The sequence below is a fragment of the Podarcis vaucheri genome (genome assembly GCF_965113315.1).
Source record: "Podarcis vaucheri genome assembly, chromosome: 10".
NCBI lineage: Eukaryota > Metazoa > Chordata > Lepidosauria > Squamata > Lacertidae > Podarcis > Podarcis vaucheri.
Window position 1 is genome coordinate 61,318,791 of NC_138748.1, and position 24,008 is coordinate 61,342,798.

A 24,008-nucleotide genomic window follows, 5' to 3' on the forward strand; every position below is an offset into this window, starting at 1 on the left:
CTTTTCTAATAACGTCTGCAAATGTATTTCTTAAATGTTTACACTGATTTTATACATATACATACAACTCTCCCAGCATCAAAACACTGATATTACAATTAAAATCTTATTAATCAGAGGCCCCTTACTAACTGTTTCTGCAGATTTATTTCTTAATTCTTCCTCTTTAATTTGATGTTCAGGTGTGCATGGGATAAATGGGGTGGGGTTGCATATTCAATGTTATTTCAAGGAGAAGAGCCCAAGGTTCCAACAGGAGCACATAGACAGGTATACCTCGGAAGTATGAGTAATGGGATTTACCTTCCCATCAAGAAATGAGGTAGTGCTATCAGAAAACATCCGAAACCCATAACTATGCAACCAATGGCGATCATGCGTGGTCTGTGGAGTTTTGATCCCAAGTAGCTCACAAAGGGTATCACCAGCAAGTTGCCTGTGGAAATAGAGAACATAGACTATCATCCGTCCAAAGTTATTCACTCTTCAGTCCCATGAGTCTCAGTAGGAGAGTTAGGCAAAGGCAGTCCAAGCTATTTGGCTGCCCTAAACACCTCATTCAATCGTCCCCCTTGAAGTTGCCTCCACAATCTTGTTGGGTCCAGGATGGGGATTCTGTTTCTTGTGTGCAAGCAGGACCCAAGAGCAAGTGCACTTTCCCCTCCTGCAGTCTCCAGTTATTCATATTCAGAAGCATACTGCCTTAGACTGTGTTTGAAGAACATAGCAATCGTGGCTACTAGCCATTGAATGAGCTAATAGTGTTCTCCTAATAAGGCGTTATTCTCACGCTTTATAACAATTTGGTGACAACCTGTCTGGCTCTCGAAGAGAGTGTTTTGAGCTACCAATCACTCTGGATCGATTTGGGTCAATCCAAACTGCTCCAGAACAATCCAGACTTTCTTCAACCTGATCTGGATTCATCCCAAATTGTCTCAATTCAGTTCAGGGTTGGGCTTTTCTGAGTTGCTAGCATCACCATCCTAGCATGTAGCTCACTAAAGTGAGCTTTCATTTCTTTTCTAGAACAGTAGCTCTATTGGTCTGTTGTACTAATCTTTTTATATACCCTGCATATACTTTTGAGAGTGATCCCCCATCATTCTCAATGGGGTTTACTTCTGTAAAGACTTGCGTAAGTTTGGGAATTCAAGGTAGCCATGGCGAAGATAAAAGCAGAGTGTTCTTTATTCTAGATAGTTCAGAACATTTTTGTCTCTAGCTCCACCTATCATTGCTCTGATTCTACCAATCAAAGGCATGTGACCCTCAACAGATTACAACAGAAGGGATGTGGACCTTGCCAGGTTTTAAGGATGTCCACTATTCCTGGATTGGTCGTTCTATGCATTAAGACATGCCTGTTAAGCTATGGTTGAATTCTCATCAACCTTTTCACTTGCATACCCATTTCAAAGCTTCCATTTATCACACCAACCAACGAGGCAGGGATGTTGAAACGGCGTTCAATCTGTGTGAGCATGCTGTTCATGTAAGCCCCAGACATGGTCTTGGCAAGATAAGCAAAAGATAGCGACACCAGAAAGACCTAGAAGAGAATGTGGAGAACTCATTAAATCAACAATAGGACCTTGTTGTTGTTGTTTAGTCGTTTAGTCGTGTCCGACTCTTCGTGACCCCATGGACCAGAGAACGCCAGGCACTTCTGTCTTCCACTGCCTCCCGCAGTTTGGTCAAAGGGACCTTGTTAGGTGGATTCAAAGATCGTCAAGCTCTTGAAATTGCAAAACGAAGGGCTGGCGTAAATGTTATCCTGTAATTTAGGGTGGAAAGGTATGGAGAGGTGCAAGAATATTCACATGCTCCACCTCTTGACTCCATCCAATCGTAGCCAAATGGAATGGGGTTAGGCATATGCACACACAAGTCTAGCAACACTTGCAAATCTTGATGGTCAATGTCATGGGCTGGATGATGCAAAGGAGTGGTGGGAGGCACCAGCTGGGGAACCCTCAGGGGAAGAAGGGCTTAGAGCCAGGAGCAGACAATGAGTGGCCAGAGGGAGAAGAGGGAGCAGACTGGGAGGAGGAGATGTTAGAAGTTGAAGAGGCAACAGGGTTTAGTGAGGAGGAAGAGGCTATGGCAGAGAGCAGTTCAGAATCAGAGGCAGAAGTAGAGGTGGGTCAAGAGGCAGAGAGGAGGCACACTGCTGAAGAGGCCAGGGAATCTCCCCCTCCTGGTGTGACCAGCTCACCTCCTCCCGGGTCTCCCAGAACCAGAAGACGAGAGCAAAGAGAGACAAGGCGACAAAGCCTGAGGAGGAGGAGCCTTCGAGAGTGCTGGGAAGGTGTGGTCCTTCTGTTCTTGCAACTGTCTCCTTGAGGCAAAAGAGTTGCTGTGACCACAGTGTCTCTTTGAATAAAAAGTTAACTTCACTGACAGCAGTGGCTTTATTGCTGACCTGCTCCTGACTCCGGCTCCTGACAGCTGGCAAGCTCTGTGAGTGTGCATGTGTATGTAATTGCCCTTTTCTCTGTGCATGTGAACAATTTCCATAGGCGTATGTGAAATTGCCCCTTTCTTGGTATGTGATTGCTTCATTCCCCATGTGTGTGATTGCCCCTTCCATGTGGGCATGCAAAATTACCTCTTCTTCTCTCTGCCTCTGACTGACCCTTTCTCTCTGTGTTATATTGCCCCCTTTCCTGTCCTCCCTAATAGGACACTGAGAAGGACCCTGGATCTACTTGACACAAAGTGAGAAACAACAGTGTCATGTTTAATCCCAAGACTTAAAGAGGCCATGGAAATCCAATACTGATAAGGCTTAATCCCATTAGTTCTGCTTGGGACCACAGACAGACCATAAACCTGACACCCAGAATGCAATTCAGTTGGCTGTCCTTCTCTTCCGTTATCCCATGCCTATGGAGTCGATGCCAAGCACTTAAATCTCGAGAAGCGGTGCCCTTAAGGAAACCGGATAAACTGTGGTCTTTGCTCCTTCCTTTGGTTTTCTCATATAAACAAATTAAAGGATAAAGGGGGGGTTAAAAGATGAGCTAAGGCTTATGGACACAAATGGTTAGAAGCCCAACTTTTATACTACACAAGTAAATCCAGCCTGTGCCGACCTGCCGTCTTACTTACAACCAGTCTTGGGCAGGCATAATCTTGGCTTCAGTCTTGCACCATGTAAAGGAGACAGGCAACACTAGGTTGAGGTGGCTCCATCTACAATTGGTTCTGGCTCCATCTATTCCCTGCCTTCCACCCCATTGGTCCCAATGGGATCAGACTACCATATAAAGGGACGCGGGTGGCGCTGTGGGTAAAACCTCAGCGCCTAGGGCTTGCCGATCGCATGGTCGGCGGTTCGAATCCCCGTGGTGGGGTGCGCTCCCGTCGTTCGGTCCCAGCGCCTGCCCACCTGCAGTTCAAAAGCACCCTTAAGTGCAAGTAGATAAATAGGTACTGCTTTATAGCGGCAAGGTAAACGGCGTTTCCATGTGCTGCGCTGGTGCCAGCTCGCCAGAGCAGCTTCGTCACGCTGGCCACGTGACCCGGAAGTGTCTCCGGACAGCGCTGGCCCCCAGCCTCTTAAGTGAGATGGGCGCACAACCCTAGAGTTGGACACGACTGGCCCGTACGGGCAGGGGTACCTTTACCTTTACCTTACCATATAAAGTAAGAAGAACCACAGCCAAGGTTCCACCAACTTTTGCCTCTGGCCCTGCCCACACTCAGCATGTGGCTCATGGGAAAGTTACCCATCAGAGAATGTGGCCCTTGGTTGAGAAGAGTTCCTCATTCCTGATCTATCCAATGTATGTGGGTGGACGTGGGTGGCGCTGTGGTCTAAACCACAGAGCCTAGGGCTTGCTGATCAGAAGGTCGGCAGTTTGAATCCCCCGACAGGGTGAGCTCCCGTTGCTTGGTCCCTGCTCCTGCCAACCTAGCAGTTCGAAAGCATGTCAAAGTGCAAGTAGATAAATAGGTACCGCTCCGGCGGGAAGGTAAACGGCGTTTCTGTGCGCTGCTCTGGTTTGCAAGAAGCGGCTTAGTCATGCTGGCCACATGACCTGGAAGCTGTACGCCGGCTCCCTTGGCCAATAAAGCGAGATAAGCGCTGCAACCCCAGAGTCATCCGTGACTGGACCTAATGGTCAGGGGTCCCTTTACCTTTACCTATCCAATGTAAGGGCTGGTTAGCAAATACTGCTTGATTTATGTTAATACAATTACCATTTTCTTTGCTTGCTTTGCTCTTGAATTGTTAATGAGTATCTTAAATTAGAATCCTTGGGTTGAGTACTGCAAGTTTTCTTGGATTATCTAGCCCACACTGACTGTTCTGCTTCATGCTGCTTAATTGAGATAGGAGGGCAGATAACAGACGTCTGCTTTTCTCCCCTTTAACATGCCGTCGGTTCCAATTCCTATGTGCTCAGGTATTTGGATAATGGTCACACAACCATTTGTGTGTAAATTACACAAGGGGCATCTCTCCTTTGCAAAGGAGGCGGAAACTCAAAAGTCAGTATTCATTAATTTACAGGATTAAAAGGAAAGTCAACCAACCTTCTTAGGTGCTCAACAACTTTCCCAAGGGGTCTGCACAGATCCATCTGCAACAAAAGAGTCATAGCATTTTTCTTACCTTCAGCTTGCTCATACAGAATATAGATGGCTCCTTAGCTCCTTTCATTGTGCTTTTTGAATTGGCTGCAGAATCTTCCTTGTGGTTATTTGTATCTTTCCCAGCATCCTTTAAAAGGAAAAGATGAAAAGAAGTGTACTGGTCATAACAAAACTAAGTTTAAAAATACTATAGAGTATTATGCAAAAATAGCTTGCGGGTAGGGTGGTGGGGTACACAGCTAATAAACTACATTTCCTGCATGTTGGTAGCTATTGTTTACTGGGTGGGATGAGGTGGCAGGGAAGTCAGCGAGGTGCAAACCCATCTCCTGGTATGTCCCACAGAGGAACCTACGGTCTTCAAATAAAAACATTCTCAAGGTCTCAGGCCTCAGAGAAGTTAGGCTGGCCTCAACTAGAGCCAGGGCCTTCTCGGCTGCGGCTCCAATCTGGTGGAATGCTCTGTCACAAGAAACTAGGGCCCTGCGGGACTTGACATCTTTCCGCAGGGCCTGCAAGACAGAGCTGTTCCACCAGGGCTTTGGCCAGGGTGCAGCCTGACTCCCTCCTTTGGCAATCTTCACAGAATTTTAGCTTAATGGTTGCCATCAATTTGATTTTAATTAATTTTTATAATGAAATGTTTTTAGAATGTTGTACTATTTTATTGTTGTTAGCTGCCCTGAGCCCGGCTTCGGCTGGGGAAGGCGGGATATAAATTATTATTATTATTATTATTATTATTATTATTATTATTATTATTAAAGCCAATCCAATGCTCCCGCCAGTGTGTTTGCACTGTGATGACCTCCCTGCCACCTCTTCCCTCCTGATAAGCAACAGGGACTCATCTGTCAGACAGCTTGCATAGTACAGGTAACTGCTTATGGATGCATGGTGCTTTCAGTTTACCTACCTGGAAATAATCTGCAGTGAAATCAATAGGACTGACGTCTGAAAACATGCATAGCATTGGGCTCTTAGGCACACCTGATGTACGTAGGACACAGAGAAACTATTGATCTTGGTTCATGCATAAATACCCATAATTGACAGCAAGCTGATAGGTCTATAATTTCCTTGGTCATTGGCTTGACTCTTTTTTAAAAATGGGCATGACTACTACTACTCTCTTCCAGCTGGAAGGAATCATACCAGAACTATTTATTGTAGTAAAAAAAGGGCAGCCACCAATGTTGGTTTGCTTTTATAAGCTACAAAGGAAGACAGCCAGTCCTCAGGGCCTCACTTGGGAAAGTGCCAATTCTGCAGATCAAAGTGATTGTGTGGACACATATGGAGTAAAATGATCCTTTGAGTAAACTAATCAAATCATTATTCCTGAATATGACAATATAGGGAAATAGAGATATATAGCTAAACATGTTGGGTTATATCCAACTACTCAAAGGAGATCTACTGAAAATAATGAACCTAAGTTGACCATATCCATTTATTTCCATAGATCTACTCTGAGTGCCACTAGCATCAGCGACAACCCATTGATTAATGATGCCACTCAAAAACTAGCACATTCATAAGTCAACTCTTGTAGTTTCATAATTCTTCAAAGCATTGTGAGCCCTGATCCAATGATTTTTGAAAATGTTTTCTTAGTTTGAAACAACGAGATTATGAGCAAACAACATGAGATCACAACCAATCATAAAATGCCATGATACCGCAATGCATGTGTTGGGAAAGAATGTTGCATTGTGCATGCCACATTCCCCAGATGCACTTCGGTGATGTGCAATAATTCAGACACTTTGAAATCTGGTGGTAACAAATAACTTCATAGCAGAAATAAAAAAATTCCTTCCAGTAGCACCTTAAAGACCAACTGAGTTAGTTCTTGGTATGAGCTTTCGTGTGCATGCACACTTCTTCAGATACACACGAAAGCTCATACCAAGAACTAACTCAGTTGGTCTTTAAGGTGCTACTGGAAGGAATTTTTTTATTTTGACTATGGCAGACCAACACGGCTACCTATCTGTAACTGGATTCATAGCAGAGGGTCTCAAGTTCAAGGTCTCCAGCATCTCTAGGTCAGGCTGGGTTGCATCTCACACTGTGAAGGCAGAGTTTTGCTTGCCCAAGGAGACCTCCAGTTCCTCTCCTCCTGCTGCCTGCTTCCACAAACTACTTCAGAGGGTCCCAGAAACTGGAACTGATTTGGTAGGGTGGAAGGGGCAAATGATGAAGAGAGCATTCCATCGGTCTGTTGCACCAGTGGAACTTCAGCGGTGGACAGTGCCCCCTGTCTGAAACCCTGCCAGAATATTGTTGCATGCTATCCCAATCTCCAGCCAGTTTACAATTCCAGAGCTTCCAGGCACTTACCCAGGATTCAGTTTCCCCGAAATGAGGGAGTTGGTAGTGTTTTTAGGCTATATAGTTTATTTACACACATATACAACCTTAGCCTATGAAGACCCTGAGGCCCCAAAAAGGTCTTGCTTTTCCCATAGCCACAGTCTTGGATTCAAGCATAAATCAAGCACGTCTCTCTCACTCAGGTTTCTGCCTGCATCCTGCTTCTAGCCCAGCTCTCTCTCACACACACCTCTGGCACAAAGCCACTTCCTTTGTTACCCTAACGACCCATACTTTGTTGTTGTTGTTGTTTAGTCGTTTAGTCGTGTCCGACTCTTCGTGACCCCATGGACCAGAGCACGCCAGGCACTTCTGTCCTCCACTGCCTCCCGCAGTTTGATCAAACTCATGCTAGTAGCTTCAAGAACACCATCCAACCATCTCATTCTCTGTCGTCCCCTTCTCCTTGTGCCCTCCATCTTTCCCAACATCAGGGTCTTTTCCAGGGAGTCCTCTCTTCTCATGAGGTGGCCAAAGTATTGGAGCCTCAGCTTCACGATCTGTCCTTCCAGTGAGCACTCAGGGCTGATTTCCTTCAGAATGGATCGGTTTGATCTTCTTGCTGTCCATGGGACTCTCAAGAGTCTCCTCCAGCACCATAATTCAAAAGCATCAATTCTTTGGCTCTCCTCTCCTGCTCCTCTCCTCTCCTGCTCCTCTCCTCTCCTGCTTCTGATTCTGGACTTCTCTCTGCCACAGATTCTCCCTGCTCACTAAACCCTGTAACCTCTTCAACTCTTCTCTCTCTAACCACCAATCTCCAGGCTCTGAGCTTTCGTCCCTTGGGGGATTCCCTGGCTGGTTCCTTCCACCACTCCTCTGCATCCAGCCAGTCCACAACACCAACTGACAACAGGTAGGTGTACTCTTTTTTCGCACCTGCTAAAACTATTTCTGTTTAGGCAAGCCTGCCCAGCTACGTAGATTGGTAGGGCAGTGCTGGCTTCCACTGGCACTTTCTCTTCCCAAGTGTGTAGAGCTGCCCCAGGAACTGCTTAGAGAGCAGGGCAACACTGTTCTCCCCAATGGGAATATTACACATGTACCATAACAGTTTGGCCATAGTTGAAAAATCTGCACTGTACACTTGGAGTGGGCAACATTTTCCAGCTTAGCCCCAATGGGTGGGGACTATGGGCAAAGTGGTTTTTCCCCATTGACTCCCACTTTCTATACATGGGTCAAGTGGTTTTGCCTTTGCTCAGCCACCATCCCCTGGTAAATCCATTCTTTAGCGCTAAATCAGAACTAACAGCAATCTGGGGGGAAACCCAGTTGCTGTTTGTTCCAATTTCACACTAAAGATCAAGTTTTCTGGAGAAAAAGCAGCAGGGCAAATGGAGGTGGGAGCCGTAAAAGGAAGCAGATTTTTGTTGAACATCAGGCAAAATGTCCTATGCTAAGAGCTGTTTGGCAAGGCTCTCACTCGAGATATTTAAGTGGTGTCTGAACAGCTGTTTATTAGAGGTGCCATTCCTCCATCATGCATAGAAGGCCCCACATTGAGCACAGAGGTAATTTTAGGGCAGCACAACCAGTTTGCCCACACTGAGCACTGAGCAGAGAGGGCACCTGCGAAGCATTTGCTTGGCTACAGGGAGGAGGCGTGAGGGCTCTGTCAAGGTCCTAGAGTCCACCCATCTCCTTCCCAAAGCCCAGGTGATACTTGCCCAGCATTGGGAAGGAGGTCAGTGGCCTCCAAGACCTTGCCAGAGCCCTCACACCTCCTTCTCAAAGCCTGGCAGGGTGCAAGGACTGGGGGGAGCCAAATTCTGGGTAAGCAGAAGGTGCCATAGTACCAAACTCCGTCCTTGGTGTGCAGAGAGTTGTCTATGGTGCTGTGATCCTCTGATTCTATGCCAATGCCTTGCAGAGGTGTACAGTTTGCCTCTCAGCAGGTTCAAGCCCCCTTTACACACATGCGCATGCACACACACAAAAATGATGACCGGCATTTTGCTAGTTAACTCGATGTGCCCTCAAATATACAGAGTGCTGCGATTTGGAAGTGCTGGCTGTTCCTTTAGGAAAAGTTTTAGGTGCAACACGGGAGAGATATCATGCCCCCAATCCCCCGCCACACACACACCATCCCCATTGCAGCATCGTCGGTTATGAAAATCTGCTTGCCGGAAAAATACAATACACAAAAGTCCTGCGAGCTCCGTGCCAAGGAATGCTTTAAAAGAACGTCAGGTGTTTTATTTCCCTGAACTTCGGGTTACACAATTATTTTGGACGTTTCTTCAGGTCACTAAAGGGAGCAGCATTTTCAGAATGCTTGTACAGTGCGACTCTTTTAATCGCTTGATCTGTTAGTTCAAAGGGAGCCAGCAAAAAAACTAAAACAAAAAACAACAACCCAAAACATGCGACAGTCTAGGATTTGATGGCATGCAACCTAAAGGCTTTGTGTGTGTGTGTTAGAATCTTGCAAATCCCAACATTCTTTAAAATGTTTCTTGAAAAAGGACTCTTCTAGTCCTTTCTAGATAAATGTAACGTCATATATTCCCTGTGCCAAGCAAGCTTCCCATCTCTGCATCAAACCAAAGCTCTGATCGTTTATTTTTAACATTCCCATTAGATGACTTTTCTCCCCATTTACAATTCTGATCTTCCCTCCCATCTCTTTCTGTCTTGTGGCATCTTTATGGCTTTATTGCTATCCATACCTCGTTGATCCTGTTAGTGGCAAATCCATTGGCTTCTCTCCTCAAATCTAACCCATATCGAAGTTTCTTTTGGGATAAAGCCATTGCAGTTGTGGAGCAATGAAAGGATCTCTTACGAGAGACACAAAACCAAGACAACGGGGGAAAGAACAGGACTGAATGTACTTCTTTCTTAGAAGAAGTCTAAGTGAAACTTTTGTTATATTCAGCAGTGACCTGCTGAGCTTGAGAAAGAAACAAGAAACAGGGGGACCTTGAGCCAAAATAAATAACCCAGAAAACTGCCCCATTTCAAGACATGGTCATATCTCTCTTTACAGCTCCCCTCTCTATTCTTGCAAGTGCGTTTCAGACAATAAACTAGGCACAACCTTGGATTGCCTACCTTGATGCTATCACTCATCTTGGCTTCCGTTTCCATTTCAGACCAGGATCGGACCACACACTACCTGAATGTCTCCTCTGCTCTCTCTTCCTTTTTCAGCTAAGCTTGTAAAAAGACTTGAGTCTTGGGTAATTCCCTAAACAATTTTAATCCCTGCAGGTCTTTGATTACCTTGAGTTCTGGCCAGTCGGCTGCCATTAACCCCTAACAGGATCCAAAATGTTGCACTGATGTGCTCATTAAAGGCAAAATATGTACACAGTGAAACTGAGATAATGAACACTGGTGCCTCCAGATGAACTGTTTAACTGAGCATTTGTTTTGCTTTGCTTGCATAAAGCTTGCACAGCAGTTGGGAGTCCAGGGGCAACCAATATGGTGCCTTCTGTTGGACTACAACTCCCAGCATGGCCAATTGTCAGGGATGATGGGAGTTGGAGTCCAACAGCAGCTGAGTGGGCACCACTATGGACTCCTGCAGGAATCCTTTTCATGATGGCACCAGGGCACATACACGATCTTGCTTTCAATACAGTTTTCACAACTCTTGTTTCTGTTTTATTATAAAATGAAATCATAATAAACTTTACAAAACCCTAAAACACTGTTTGCGTCCGCTAAAAATTGTTGTATACATGCTGTTTAATTTCGGACTGGGGTATGATGTCCTGCAGCTTCCTACTGAAACAGTGGCATAGCATTCGTTGCTGGCATCCAGGGCAGGTGTGCAGGCACCGGGCAGGGGGTTGCCACTGCCAGAGCAACCTCACCCCCACTGGAGCAAAATGGGGCCAAGCTGAACTGTCTGCCCGCCCACACAGGGGGGAATCTGACTGGTCAATGTGGCCCTTGGCAGGCAGAGAAGAGCACAGGGCCACACCGCACTGGGGGCACTTTCTTCGGGGCGCGGGTTCACATCCCCTCCAATTTTGTGCACCCAGGGGCATGACCATCAGGCACCACCACACTACACCCCTGTTTTGAAAACCTAAAAATGGTCCCACCACAAATGTTCCAGGTTTTTCCCTTGTTTCGCTTGGGTTGTGCTATAGCTCCCCTTCTGACAGCAATAATGCAATAAAATTGGGGAAGCATCGGAGAACAACTAATAGAGCAGAATGGTGTGTGTGGACGGTCCATTATAAATCCACCACTGCTGCGCTGTTATGATGTCAATGGCATTTTGCAGAAGACACCCACCCTCAAAACAACCACAAGTCCACAGAGGCCTTATGTCTGGATGAGGGTGGTGCTGTGGTCTAAACCACTGAGCCTCTTGGGCTTGCTGATCAGAAGGTCGGCAGTCTGAATCCCTGCCACAGAGTGAGCTCCCATTGCTCTGTCCCAGCTCCTGACAACCTAGCAGTTCAAAAGCACACCAGTGCAAGTAAATAAATGGGTACCACTGTGGCAGGAAGGTAAACAGCATTTCCATGCATTCTGGTTTCCATCACGGTGTTCTGTTGTGTCAAAAGCTGTTTAGTCATGCTGGCCACATGACCCAGAAAGCTGTCTGTGGAAAAACGCCGGCTCCCTCAGCCTGAAAGCGAGATGAGCACCACAACCCTATAGTCGCCTTTGATTGGACTTAATCATCCAGGGGTCCTTAACCTTTTTACCTTATGTCTGGTATTTACTAAGCATTCGTTCTGATTTGGTTACAGAGCAGTTGCAGCGCCATCACCCTGCATCCTGAACTCAAACTGATTTGCTTGCAAATTATTTTTTTTTACAAACCTTCTTGTTAATCATTCATCAGTCCCACGCTTTGCAGTGCATTTCCCCATCACTTTTCCAAAAGGCAAAAAGTTTGTTTCTTTCCCTTTTTTCAAAGCAAGTTTATTGAATTTTGCAGCAGAGCTTTAATCCACTGGGCAAACCTAAAGTTCCAGGATGACCGAGAATCCTTCCAGCAAAATACTGCCAGTCTGGGAGCACCTGTATTCGCCGCTGGACCCCTTTGTGCAGAACTCATAATGTGGTCTTCCAGGTTAAAGAACCTATTTGCAGTCTACAGCAAGGGGGAGGGGTGTCAACCTTTGGCTGCTCAAGGAGCTGCATTAGCTCTTGGGAAACTTTCTGTTTGTGTGTGATTGTTTAAACTATATAACTATGACAATATTTTAAATTGTATTATATCCCTCCACTCCAATATACACCTTTTTGTGTTTGATCCCCTGGGCAACTTTGCGAAGAAGGGCAGAATATGAATATAATAAATGGAAAGGAAAGAAAGAAATTGGTGCTAGCTAGTGGTAATATTTATTTATTTTATCAGAGTCTTTCTACCCCTGCTCCCTCCTGCAGCTCAAAGTGCATGGCAGCTTAACAGCACCACGTATAATATAAACAGTAATGCAAAACATAAAAGAGAACCATCCCTCCATGACCAAACAGGAACACTAAGGCTGAGTCTAGACATATATATATATATTTTAAATGCTGTGAAAATGCATTTAAAATTTATTTAAAAAAATAAAATATATATTGAATTTGCCATTAGCTCACTGTCACCATCTAGTGTCACATTTGTATAATGCACTTAAAGCACGCTTAAAATGTTATATTTGCAGCTGTATAGCTGAGCCCTAAGTCTCAACTCCAACCAACATCAACGCCCTCAGGTTCCAAAAACCCTGGACAAAGACGTACATTTTCACCCGTCATCTAAATACAGCTACAGTGGTACCTCGCAAGACGAATGCCTCGCAAGACGAAAAACGCGCAAGACGAAAGAGTTTTCCGTTTTTTGAGTCGTTCTGCAAGACGAATTTCCCTATGGGCTTGCTTCGCAAGACGAAACGTCTTGCGAGTTCTTGCGAGTTTGTTTCCTTTTTCTTAAAGCCCCTACGCCGCTAAGCCGTTAATAGCCGCTAAGCCGCTAAGCCATTAATAGCCGCTAAGCCGCTAATAGCCGTGCTTTGCAAGATGAAAAAACCGCAAGACGAAGAGACCCGTGGAACGGATTAATTTTGTCTTGCGAGGCACCACTGTATTGCTATCACATCGAAAGAAGATGCAGGGCAACAGGAATGTGGGGAAACAGGTTATATTTATTAAAGTTTTTTTTTTAAAAAAAAGGTAAAGGATCCTGGATGGTTAAGTCCCATCAAAGGTGACTATGGGGTTGTGGCACTCAACTTTCTTCAGGCCAAGGGAGCCTGCTTTCTGGGTCCTGTGGCCAGCATGACTAAACCGCTTCAGAACACCGTGATGGAAACCAGAGCGCACAGAAATGCCATTTACCCTCCTGCTGCAGTGGTACCTATTTATCTACTTGCACTGGCATGGTTTCAAATTGCTAGGATGGCAGGAGCTGCGACAGAGCAACGGGAGCTCACACCATCACGGGGATTCGAACTGCTGAACAGCTGAAGGATCTGCCAGTCAACATAACCAGAACAAGGAGTCCAATCAAACAAGTCTGGGCATGTGAGCGAAGCAAATGGGAGGATCCAATCACTCCTCTTCTTCTAGGGGGGTTGGGTGTGGCAAATATGTTCGCCTCACCCCACCCCTCCACAGACAGAAGAAAGGGAAGGGAAATGTAGTAGACTGTCATAATCTCATTATCACTGTTTTATGTGCAAAGCTATACAGTGGTACATCAGGTTAAGTACTTAATTCATTCCAGAGGTCCGTACTTAACCTGAAACTGTTCTTAACCTGAGGTACCACTTTAGCTAATGGGCACTCCTGCTGCCCCCGCGCCACCGGAGCACGATTTCTGTTCTCATCCTGAAGCAAAGTTCTTAACCCAAGGTACTATTTCTGGGTTAGCGGAGTCTGTAACCTGAAGCGTATGTAACCTGGAGCGTATGTAACCCGAGGTACCACTGTCTAAGCTGCCTAATCAAGACCTCTCATAAGCAATGTACACAATAAAACTGTAGATAAAACACAGCTGTGATCTGCAAAACTATTTTGTGTGTGTGAAATAACCACTACTAAAACACAGATAAAATCTGTAAAATTTCCAAAACAAATATGGGTAAACCACACATAAATTGATCACTGCTTTTAGTTAATCAGGTACGCCTTCATATGTTGCCATTTAACAGGAAATCCATTTGATTACCTCTTACTGTTTCTGCTCTCAAACCAGGGCTAGGTCTCTAGGGGGCTTGTCACGATTCCCCCCCCCTCCATATTCTGCCAACCTGCCCCATTTTGGCGCATTTCAAGCCCTTCTGACTCCTCTTCCCCCCTCCACCCTATCCAAGTCCACTTTGAGCAGATGGATGGAACCAACCTGAAAAAGTTGACAACAGGGAACGAGACAAGCAACAAGGAGGTCAGGTCTGCATGTCCTAGGCCTGGCAATGCTACCTGGCATAGCTTGAACCTGCCTAGAGCAAGAGAATCAATCTGCAGAAACAGTGGCGTAGCGTGGGCTGTCAGCACCCGGGGCAAGGCAAGTAATTTGCGCCCCCTAACCCGTGGATTTGCGCCCCCTAACCCTAACCCCCAGATGTTGCGCCCGGTGCGACCGGCCCCCCCCTGCACCCCCCACACTACGCCACTGTGCAGAAACATCACTTATTTCGGAACCCACAGGAGTCTGTACATTTTGCACTGCAGACGGAACCCTTCAAAAACAGGGTTGCCAAGTTTTTAACCAGACTGTGTAACGAAACCTGCAACAGCACCTTGGCATGAAGAAATCTAGCAGGAGACCGTGTTCATCTCCACACCATGGCAAGCTGCACCGTTTTCTGATTTCTGCACACCAAGTGACACAGTCAAAGGCAGAAGAGCTGAGATGGCCCTTTTTCCTGCTCTGTCAGCAACCACACTTGAATATTAAAACAAACCCACACTCAAGATCTTTAGTAAAACAGATGCTGTCATTCACTTACCGCTGTGACTGTTTAGGAACATGTGGAATGATGTTTCCTGATTTTGCCTTTGATCTTTTATTTCCCAACGTGTTGAAAATTAACTAGCATGTGGCAGCCATTATATGATAGGCTTCTGTCAAATATTTGCAGCCTCACATTTTAACTTGCTTCACTCTAGCTGAGTAAATAATGCCAATCTGGCTTAGAGGTCTAAACTACTGAGCCTCTTGGGCTTGCTGATCGGAAGGTCGGTGGTTCAAATCCCTGCAAAGGAGTGAGCTCCCGTTGCTCCGTCCCAGTTCCTGGCAACCTAGCAGTTTGAAAGCATGCCAGTCCAAGTAGATAAATAGGTACCGCACTCGAATGCTGTTAGCCCAAAGATGGAAAGAAGAAGCAGTCCTGACTAAAGAAGAGTGTCAAACTAAATTAATGGATTATGCTGAAATCGCGAAACTAACTGGAAAGTTCAGAAATCACGATGACAATAAATTTCAAAAAGAATGGGAAATGTTTATTATGTTTTTGCAAATGTATTGTAAACAGATAAATACTTTGGCAGGATTTTAAGAACACTTGTAATTTTAGAAATAGTACAGTAAATCTGAGGTTAGAAAAGGGTTGGAGTAGAAATGATTTGCAGTTGATAAGAAATTTAGGGAACCAGGAATGGGAGGGGAGGGAAGTCAGGGGATTCGGAGAATTCCACTTTATGGAATTCATATGGTCTTATGCATAGTTCTCTTTTGTATGCATAATTCTCTTTGTTTATGGATGTTATTGCATTTGTTACTGTTTGTTTTTTATTATATTTTGTTACTCTTGTTGAAAAATTAATAAAAATACTATTTAAAAAAAATATAAATAGGTACCACTGCGGCGGGAAGGTAAACAGCGTTTCTGTGCACTGTGGCTTCCATCAAAGTGTCCCGTTGTGCCAGAAGTGGTTTAGTCCTGCTGGCCACATGACCCAGAAAGCTGTCTGTGGACAAACTCCCTCAGCCTGAAAGCGAGATGAGCGCTGCAACTCCATAGCCACTTTTGACTGGACTTAACCGTCCAGGTGTCCTTTACCTTTACCTTTCTGTATGGGCACGGCTGTGCAGTCTGGGACTTTGGATCAGCCCTCACTAGGGCTAAACTGCAGCTGACATGACCTGCAACTGGGCCCTGAATCAGTTCAGTGGGAGGGGGCAGTTCTTCCTCCACTGTCTCCCAATCGCACATTTTATTTGGGTTTTTAAAGCACAGAGGAGGGGATGGGGAGGCTGGGAAAGAAGGGGATACAGGGTCTCCTCCCCCTCCCCACTATTTCACCAGTGCAACCCCTGAGGGAACATGCTGGTGAAGCATGGTCCCCCAGGAACATGCTGGTGAAGCATGGTCCTCCACTCTGCCAAAGCACAGTGCAAGGCTGTTTAAAAGCCTTTTTGCAAACAGCCCAGCCCAGCTTACAGGCTGCCTCTCCTACTTCCCCTCTGCTGCCTGTCCGCATTGCCTTCTGGCAGTCCGGAGCTGGGGTGATCTGAGGCTGTCCTCCCAACTTGGTTAAACACTTGGTTAAACCCTGGTTCCACCTAAATAGGCCCAGTTCAGTTCAGAAGTTAAAGGAAACCAGTGCCACTACTTAATGGCTATAATTGACTCATACATTTCGCGTGCACATAAACAGGTATCTGGGTCATAGCAGTCTTCTTCTCACACATCATAGGTTTCCAGTGGGGTGGAATAGATGACATTTGAGGTCCCATCAAACTCTATGATTCTACATAACTGGGAAATAAGGACTTCCCCTTATTGATATGATGTTGGATGAGTATTTTAAGTATTATTCGTTTTAAAATATATATATATATGGTTTTAAATTGCATTTATGCATTGGATTCTATTTTGTCATTTGAAGATTTTCTATTGTATCAGGTGGTTCATAAATCATCATTATAGCTTCCATTGGAATCAATGGCCTTTTCCTCCCAGGGAGAATAGCAGGTTCAAGGAACATTAGCATAACTGCTGAGCTTCAGTTTCAATGTGCAAAGGTTGGGGGTGGAGTTGTGGGGGCAGGGCAAGCTGGCCAACTCCCCTTCCCCCTGTTAAAAGGCACAGGACCAAACTTGGCTATCTGAACTTTCACAAACACACAAATGTAACTGACTTCCTGTCTACCCTGAGTTGGGTGGCAGCTGATAGAAAAGGCTCCTGGAACCATGTCTTGATTTGTAGCAATGGGCATGTGTGCCACTGGCAGATCGAGTGGCTGTTTAAGCGCAGCTCCGATGACTGGTTGGAAAACTGGCAGCCATAACCACAGGCTGACACAAGGCATCAATGAGTAGTGTCAAAGGTGAAGTTTGTCAAGCATGTTGCATGCCAGGGAAAAAAAACACAGAACCTAAACAAACAAAACAGGAAGGATTTTAACAGAGGTGCTCCTGCAGAGGGCATTCCCCTGAGTGCGAACAGCTGCATGCCTGTTCACCCAGCCTGACCTGCCCCCTGTATACATAATGTCCTTAGCAGTTAGGAATTTGCAGTGGTTGTAATTTTCATCAATGGCCAAGGCTGGTGCAGAACACAGATATGGAATTTGATACTTCCGTTGTTGCTTGCCTTTGAACATGTATGTTTGCAAGTGCTTTCATACATCTTTTTTATTTATTGAATTTCTACACTGCCCTTCACCTGAGGCTCATGGTCTGCAGATATGGCATTTTATGCCTGCAGAAGTGGGATTTTATTAGCAAAGTGCCCACTGTCCCAAATAGGGAGAGGCAGATTTGTCAATTTGGTTTTCTCTCAGTTTCTCTCTCTTTCTTTCTTCTGGTCCTCTATGTTTCCACTTCAGTTTCTGCATTTTTTTTAATGCTTTCACAAAAATTCATCAGCATTTTTAGTGAAAATATCCCCTCATACACAAGTGTTTGTATGTAATTCTGGCTAACAGAGACCTTTTTGCAAAGCGATTTCCCCTGATACAATGAATTTCCATTGTGGTTTTCGCCAGTAACATGAATTCATAAGTACCCTGTGCCATTTTGCACACTTTACCAGGCTGCGTTGCAAAAGGTGGAGAAGCGCAAAATTTGAAGGAGGCTGTGTCAATTCCCCCCCCCCTCCAATCCCAAACCTCCCACAGCCATTGTGCTTTACCTGGGCTGCTTTTAAAGGCACTTCTGTGAACCAGAGGTCCTATGTGGAATCCTAAGGATAGGTGAATCTATCATTTTTTGTTTCTCCAAGTTCCTCATTTTCCTATCTTCACAATCATCAATTTAGTTTTCTATATTGGCTTGTGCATTTTTCTTAAGTCTTCATGAAATTTTGCCAGCATTTTACTGCACATTATTCCTGATATACATATTTTTGCATGCAGATTTGCATACTTTATGTCCCCCCAATACACAGCATTCCCCCCTAATACAGTGCATTTTCCTATGTTATTTTTATAAATATATACATTTATGCACACTTTCTCCTAATGCATGCATTCTTGAACACACCATTTGGTTGGAGAACTACAATGCAAAATTCAGAGAAGTGTGAAGGCTTCTTATATTTCGCTTTTACAAGCGAAATATTTCCCCTGTTACAAGGTGCAGTGCGTGTCGTTAAAATGGTTCATGAACAAATGTGTGGCAGCTTGACTGACAGTTCAAAGGCATCACTGCATCTCCCGAGTCCTCTTCCTTTCCCGAAAATGCCATTAACTATGTTCGCTATTTCCCCCCCCCCCAGAAAACTTTAGGGAAGCTTGCATTAAAATGCGAACGAAACTGAATATCTCTTCCTACATACTGACAGCTCTCCTAATTAGATTGTCTAAACAGGGCTTAAGAACATAGTCCATAACCACCTGTAATGCAGCAATATGCAGCTGTCCCATTTGGGGGTCTAACCTGTGCATTTGGTATTATAAGCACCATGATCCAATCAACTGAGATATATTTGCTTCCATGAGAATAGCCTTCTGGCTCAGGCCAATGGCCCATATAGTCCAGCATTCCATTTCCATAGTATTTGTTCACAAAATCTGGTATGGTGGTACCTTGGAAGTCGAACGGAATCCGTTCCGGAAGCCCGTTCAACTTCCAAAATGTTTGGAAACCAAGGTGCAGCTTCTGATTGGCTGCAGGAAACTCCTGCAGCCAATTGGAAGCCGCAAAATCCATGCTGGTTGTTCAGGTTCCAAAGAATGTTCACAAACACTCACTTCCAGGTTTGCGCCATTTGGGAGCCAAAACCTTCAACTCGCAAGACATTCGGGATCCAAGGTATGGCTGTATTTGGAAGCCTTTGCCTCTGACCATGGAGGCAGAGAAGATACATCAGGTCTAGTAGCCTTTTCCTCCACGAATGTGTCTAATCCTCTTTTAAAGCCATCCAAGTTGATGGTGATCAATGCCTCCTGGGGGAGCAAGTTCCATAATTTGACTATGTGCTGTGCGAAATACCATTTTCGCTCCATAAGACACACTTTTTTCCTCCTAAAAGCCAGTGTGAGAGCCAGTGTGGTGTAGTGGTTAAGAGCAGCGGCGTAGCGTGAGTTGTCAGCACCCGGGGCAACGCAAGTAATTTGCACCCCCTAACCCGGGGCAAGGCAAGTAATTTGCGCCCCCCCTAACCCCTAACCTGCGAGTTGCCGCTGGCGCTGCCGCCCAAACGACGCCGCTTGCCCGGAGGAGGAGGGGGGCAGAGAGGCGAGGAAAATGCAACGGCCCAGCAGCTGCAGCAGCACCGGCGGAGGCGGGGCTGTGAGGAGGGGCTGCCTGGCGCATCCTCCACGGCAAGCGCTGAGAGCCGCTGCCTGCCGGGCGCCTTCAGCCCGAACGCGCGCACAGCTCGTCGGTTCTGCGAGACATGCGGCTCTGCTACAGCCTGCGCCCGAGGCTCTTCGGTGACTCCGGAGGCAGCGCGCGCGCGCCCCCCAGATGTTGCGCCCGGTGCGGCTGGCACCCCTGGCACCCCCCACGCTACGCCACTGGTTAAGAGCGGTAGTCTCGTAATCTGGGGAACCGGGTTCGCGTCTCCGCTCCTCCACATGCAGCTGCTGGGTGACCTTGGGCCAGTCACACTTCTCTGAAGTCTCTCAGCCCCACTCAGCTCACAGAGTATTTGTTGTGGGGGAGGAAGGGAAAGGAGATTGTTAGCCGCTTTGAGACTCCTAAGGGTAGTGATAAAGCGGGATATCAAATCCAAACTCTTCCTCTTCTTCTAAAAAGTAAGGGGAAATGTATGTGCGTCTTATGGAACGAATGTGTGGTCAATCGCTGGCTCCCTTTCTGGTCCGGCCCCTTGCCCAGGTCTCCATTGTTGAATGTTCTGCAGATGGAGGCCTTTTATTTCCCCAGCGACATGTGGCTGGCTGATTAGGTTATCTATCTGGAAACTGTAGAAACGGCTCCCTTTCCTTTCCTAAAGAAGCAGCAGAACTGTGAGCTGAACCCCCCAAAAACAGGGCTTTCCCCCTTTCCTCCTCTAAAAACTAGGTGCGTCTTATGGTCAGGTGCATCTTATGGAGCAAAAAATACAGCTTCTTTTATCTGTCTTAAATCTGCCAACAGAATATATAAGCGATCACCCTTATTTCCAGCTTCAAAGCCCTGGACGATATTATTCCATCCGTTCTTCCCAAAACAAAGGTCATCACAAGCATCTTATTTCTGAAACTCCGTGCATTCATTTGTTCCTGCTTCTGTTTGGTTGGTTTTTTAAAAAATGTAAGCAGGTGGATAGCTCCTGGTCTAGAGGCAAATTCGTTAAGACATCTTATTACAAAAACATCCATTTCTGAATGTTAGGAAACATCAAATGTTCTGGTTGTCTAAAGCAGCTCTGTCATTCAGTTTGATTATTTTTTTCCATAGTGTATCAAAACAAAAATAATAAAAGACCCTGTTTTAGGCAAACAAGGCCTTTAATGGAAGGTCCTTAAGGGATCTTTGCATGCCTCTGTTATGGGGTCTGCTTGATCCCCTGTTACGGGGTGCAGTGCATGTCGTTAAAATGGTTCATGAACAAATGTGTGGCAGCTTGACTGACAGTTCAAAGGCATCATTGCATCTCCCGAGTCCTCTTCCGCTCCCGAAAATGCCATTAACTATGTGATTCATCAATCAATGCTTTATATAACCCAAAAACATTTCCGTTTGGTTACCTACCAGGTCCCATTTCTTGAAGTGGGGCACCAATGTTCTCCGTGGGCAGAAACTGTCAATTGTATCTAGTTAGATTCTAAGCAATGCAAGGCGGATTTTATTTTTATTTTTAAAAAGGGGGATTGTTCCTGAATGAAGGTAGTTGGCCAGAAATACCCTTAGATGTTGTGTTTGTTGTTTCAACTATTTTTAGAAGGCTATAGGGAAGACATGACTGGCTAAGATTGGGGGCATCAGAAGCGGCAGAGACCCACTAGGGCTGTTACGCAAACTTGAGCAACAATGCTCCACTGGGCAGCCAATAGAGGAAGACATAGTCCTCCTCTACTTTCTACTCCATCCCTCCAGGAGCAAAGAACTCACCATGGCAGCTGTGGGTGGGGTAGCAGGCAGCGGAGAGGTCCTTCGAAGGCGAGAGAGTCCCATCAGGCTTCTCCTTTCTTACTCAAAGTGTTTGCAAAAGGGAAACAGGGCTGCCTTGGGGACAGTCGGGATGGTGAACCAACAAGCTGAGATTCGGTTGGGACATTTCAAGTTGATTGGCAGCGCTTGCAATGTCTTGCTCAACTCAGGGCTCTCTGCAAGCTTCGGCAATTAGTTGATCACCATGGATGGGCCACCGAGCAACCCCCCTCTCCCCCCCCCTCAATTTTGTGGGGCCAAAAGGTGACCAGGAAACAGCAAGCATGCAAACATCGTGTCCATGGCCACTATCCTGGCAGCGTCTTCCGTTTCCAGGTTTAGCCACATATCTGCTGGCAGCAGGGTCGCTTTGCTCTTTCCTTCCTTCTGCCAAACATTCTATTCTTATTTGCTTGACATATTTTACACTTACTCCATATTTTGTAGGTTGTTCTTCTTACCTCAAACGGGCCCAGCTGTAACTAGGAATGGGGTCAATCTGTCAATTTCGGTTTCTCTCCATTTTTATTTTCCCACTCTTAAGTTTAGATCTCTACATTTAAACAAGAGCTTGCAATGACAAAACACACACACACACACACAGAGAGAGAGAGAGAGAGAGAGAGAGAGAGAGAGAGAGAGAGAGAGAAACGCATCAGAGCAGATCACTCCTAATTTATATACCTTTTAATGGCAATTTTGTGGCATTTGGGCCTAATACTCACATTTTTGCAAGCAATTTCCCCTAACAGAATGCATGTCAGTATGTTGTTTTTGCCAATGTCTCAATTTTTTGCACACGTTACCCTAGTATATGCTGCTTCTTTTTTTGAAGAAATTATTTGGCTGGAGATCTGCATTGCCAAATTCAGATGACTATGAATTCCAAAGGGCTGGCAATGTTTCGGTCCTTGTGTTGTTTTGGAATGATGCAAGTTCACCTTTAAATGCAAACTGAATTGACCCCACCTCCCGCATCCCTAGTTGTAACTAAGCTTCCAATCTGATTTGAATTGTTTGCCTAACCAGCCGCTTTTCATCATGTAACAACGGCTACAATTAATCAATATTTTCAGCTCTGCCGTAGAACTGATCATTCTTGTATTCTAAGTTCCAGTCTGGTTTGTTTTTTTACTGTTATATAGTATTGCACTCCCCTGTATACCAGTGTATGTTGTCTGGTGTATATTGAACCGAAACTACTCTCTTTAAATAGGTAAATGTAAAGGTACCCCTGACCGTTAGGTCCAGTCACGGACGATTCTGGGTTTGCGTGCTAAAAATCTAAATATTTCATAATGTGTGATTAATTGCACATATAGACATGCATGCCAACAGAAACAAGTGCTTTTTACCTGGCGCTGGTTATTTGATAATGTCTAAGTTGAGAAAATGGGAAGCAGGCAGGTAGACAATACCAGAACATCCTAGAGACTTAGGATTGCTTTTTTGGAACTGTTTCTTTGCAAATGTAGAGGTTGCGCAAGTAGGAATCAAGCATGCTGGCAGATAGGTCCACTAGGTAAAGGTAAAGGGACCCCTGACCATTAGGTCCAGTCGTGACCGACTCTGGGGTTGCGGCGCTCATCTTGCTTTACTGGCCGAGGGAGCCGGAGTACAACTTCCAGGTCATGTGGCCAGCCTGACTAAGCCACATCTGGCGAACTGGAGCAGCACACGGAAATGCCGTTTCCCTTCCCGCTGTAGCGGTACCTATTTATCTACTTGCACTTTGACGTGCTTTCGAACTGCTAGGTTGGCAGGAGCAGGGACCGAGCAACGGGAGCTCACCCCGTCGCGGGGATTCGAACCGCCGACCTTCTGATCGGCAAGTCCTAGGCTCTGTGGTTTAACCCACAGCGCCACTGCCAGTCAAAAACAAACTCTGCCTTCCTACATTCAAACTGCAAAAACTTCCTCTCAGCCCATAAATGGAACTTCCTACAGCCAGTCATTCTTGGCACCGTAAGCCCACCTACACAATGAACGGCTGCACGTTTGTTTATTCGCGTGCTCAACTTTGCACCTTGCAGAAAACTATTACGAACATCTCGGTTCTTAGTTAGGCTCAGCTCCCCAAATACTTGGGGGGGGGGGCTGTCGCTATTCATAGCAGAACTGTCAAGCAAACGTCATCCGATGAGTACCTAATGAAAAAGGCAGGTTATCGTCCCCCTCTCTCCTTTTTCCCCTGCCATTTTCAGAGGTGCATGCTTGTGTTGACGGAGGGAAGCCTGGAAAAGAATCCAGATGGTTGAAAGTGAGGGGGGACAGATGAGCACAAATAGCCTCTGCTCCAGATTTCTTCCCAATAAGTTTTGTTCTGAACATTTTTTAGAGGGGGGAGGGGTTTGCCTCTCAGCACAGCCATCACCCCATTCCTGTTCATGCAGGAATAATGTGAAGAGTACAGTGGTACCTCAGGTTAAGTACTTAGTTTGTTCCGGAGGTCTGTTCTTAACCTGAAGCACCACTTTAGCTAATGGGGCCTCCTGCTGCTGCCGCGCTGCCAGAGCACAATTTCTGTTCTCATCCTGAAGCAAAGTTCTTAACCCGAGATAATATTTCT

At 45.7% G+C, this 24,008-nt stretch overlaps 2 protein-coding genes across 7 annotated transcripts in view; one reads left to right on the top strand and one right to left on the bottom strand.

Annotated features, from left to right (window-relative positions):
* SLCO1A2 (solute carrier organic anion transporter family member 1A2) overlaps window positions 1–14,940 on the bottom strand; it is a 36,207-nt gene extending 21,267 nt beyond the window's left edge. The window contains exons 1-4 of one of the 6 annotated variants that reach the window (XM_082238881.1): window positions 14,904–14,940; window positions 4,625–4,732; window positions 1,411–1,552; window positions 304–436 (exon numbers count right to left, since the gene is read on the bottom strand). In XM_082238881.1, the coding sequence (XP_082095007.1) occupies window positions 304–436; window positions 1,411–1,552; window positions 4,625–4,672 (323 nt within the window). In that variant the 5' untranslated portion in view covers window positions 4,673–4,732; window positions 14,904–14,940. The other 5 variants (XM_082238880.1, XM_082238879.1, XM_082238884.1 and 2 more) reach the window with 5 other exon arrangements.
* The window catches only part of IAPP (islet amyloid polypeptide), a 37,847-nt gene that overhangs the window by 3,491 nt on the left and 10,348 nt on the right, over window positions 1–24,008 (top strand). The gene's annotated exons all lie outside the window — the stretch shown is intronic.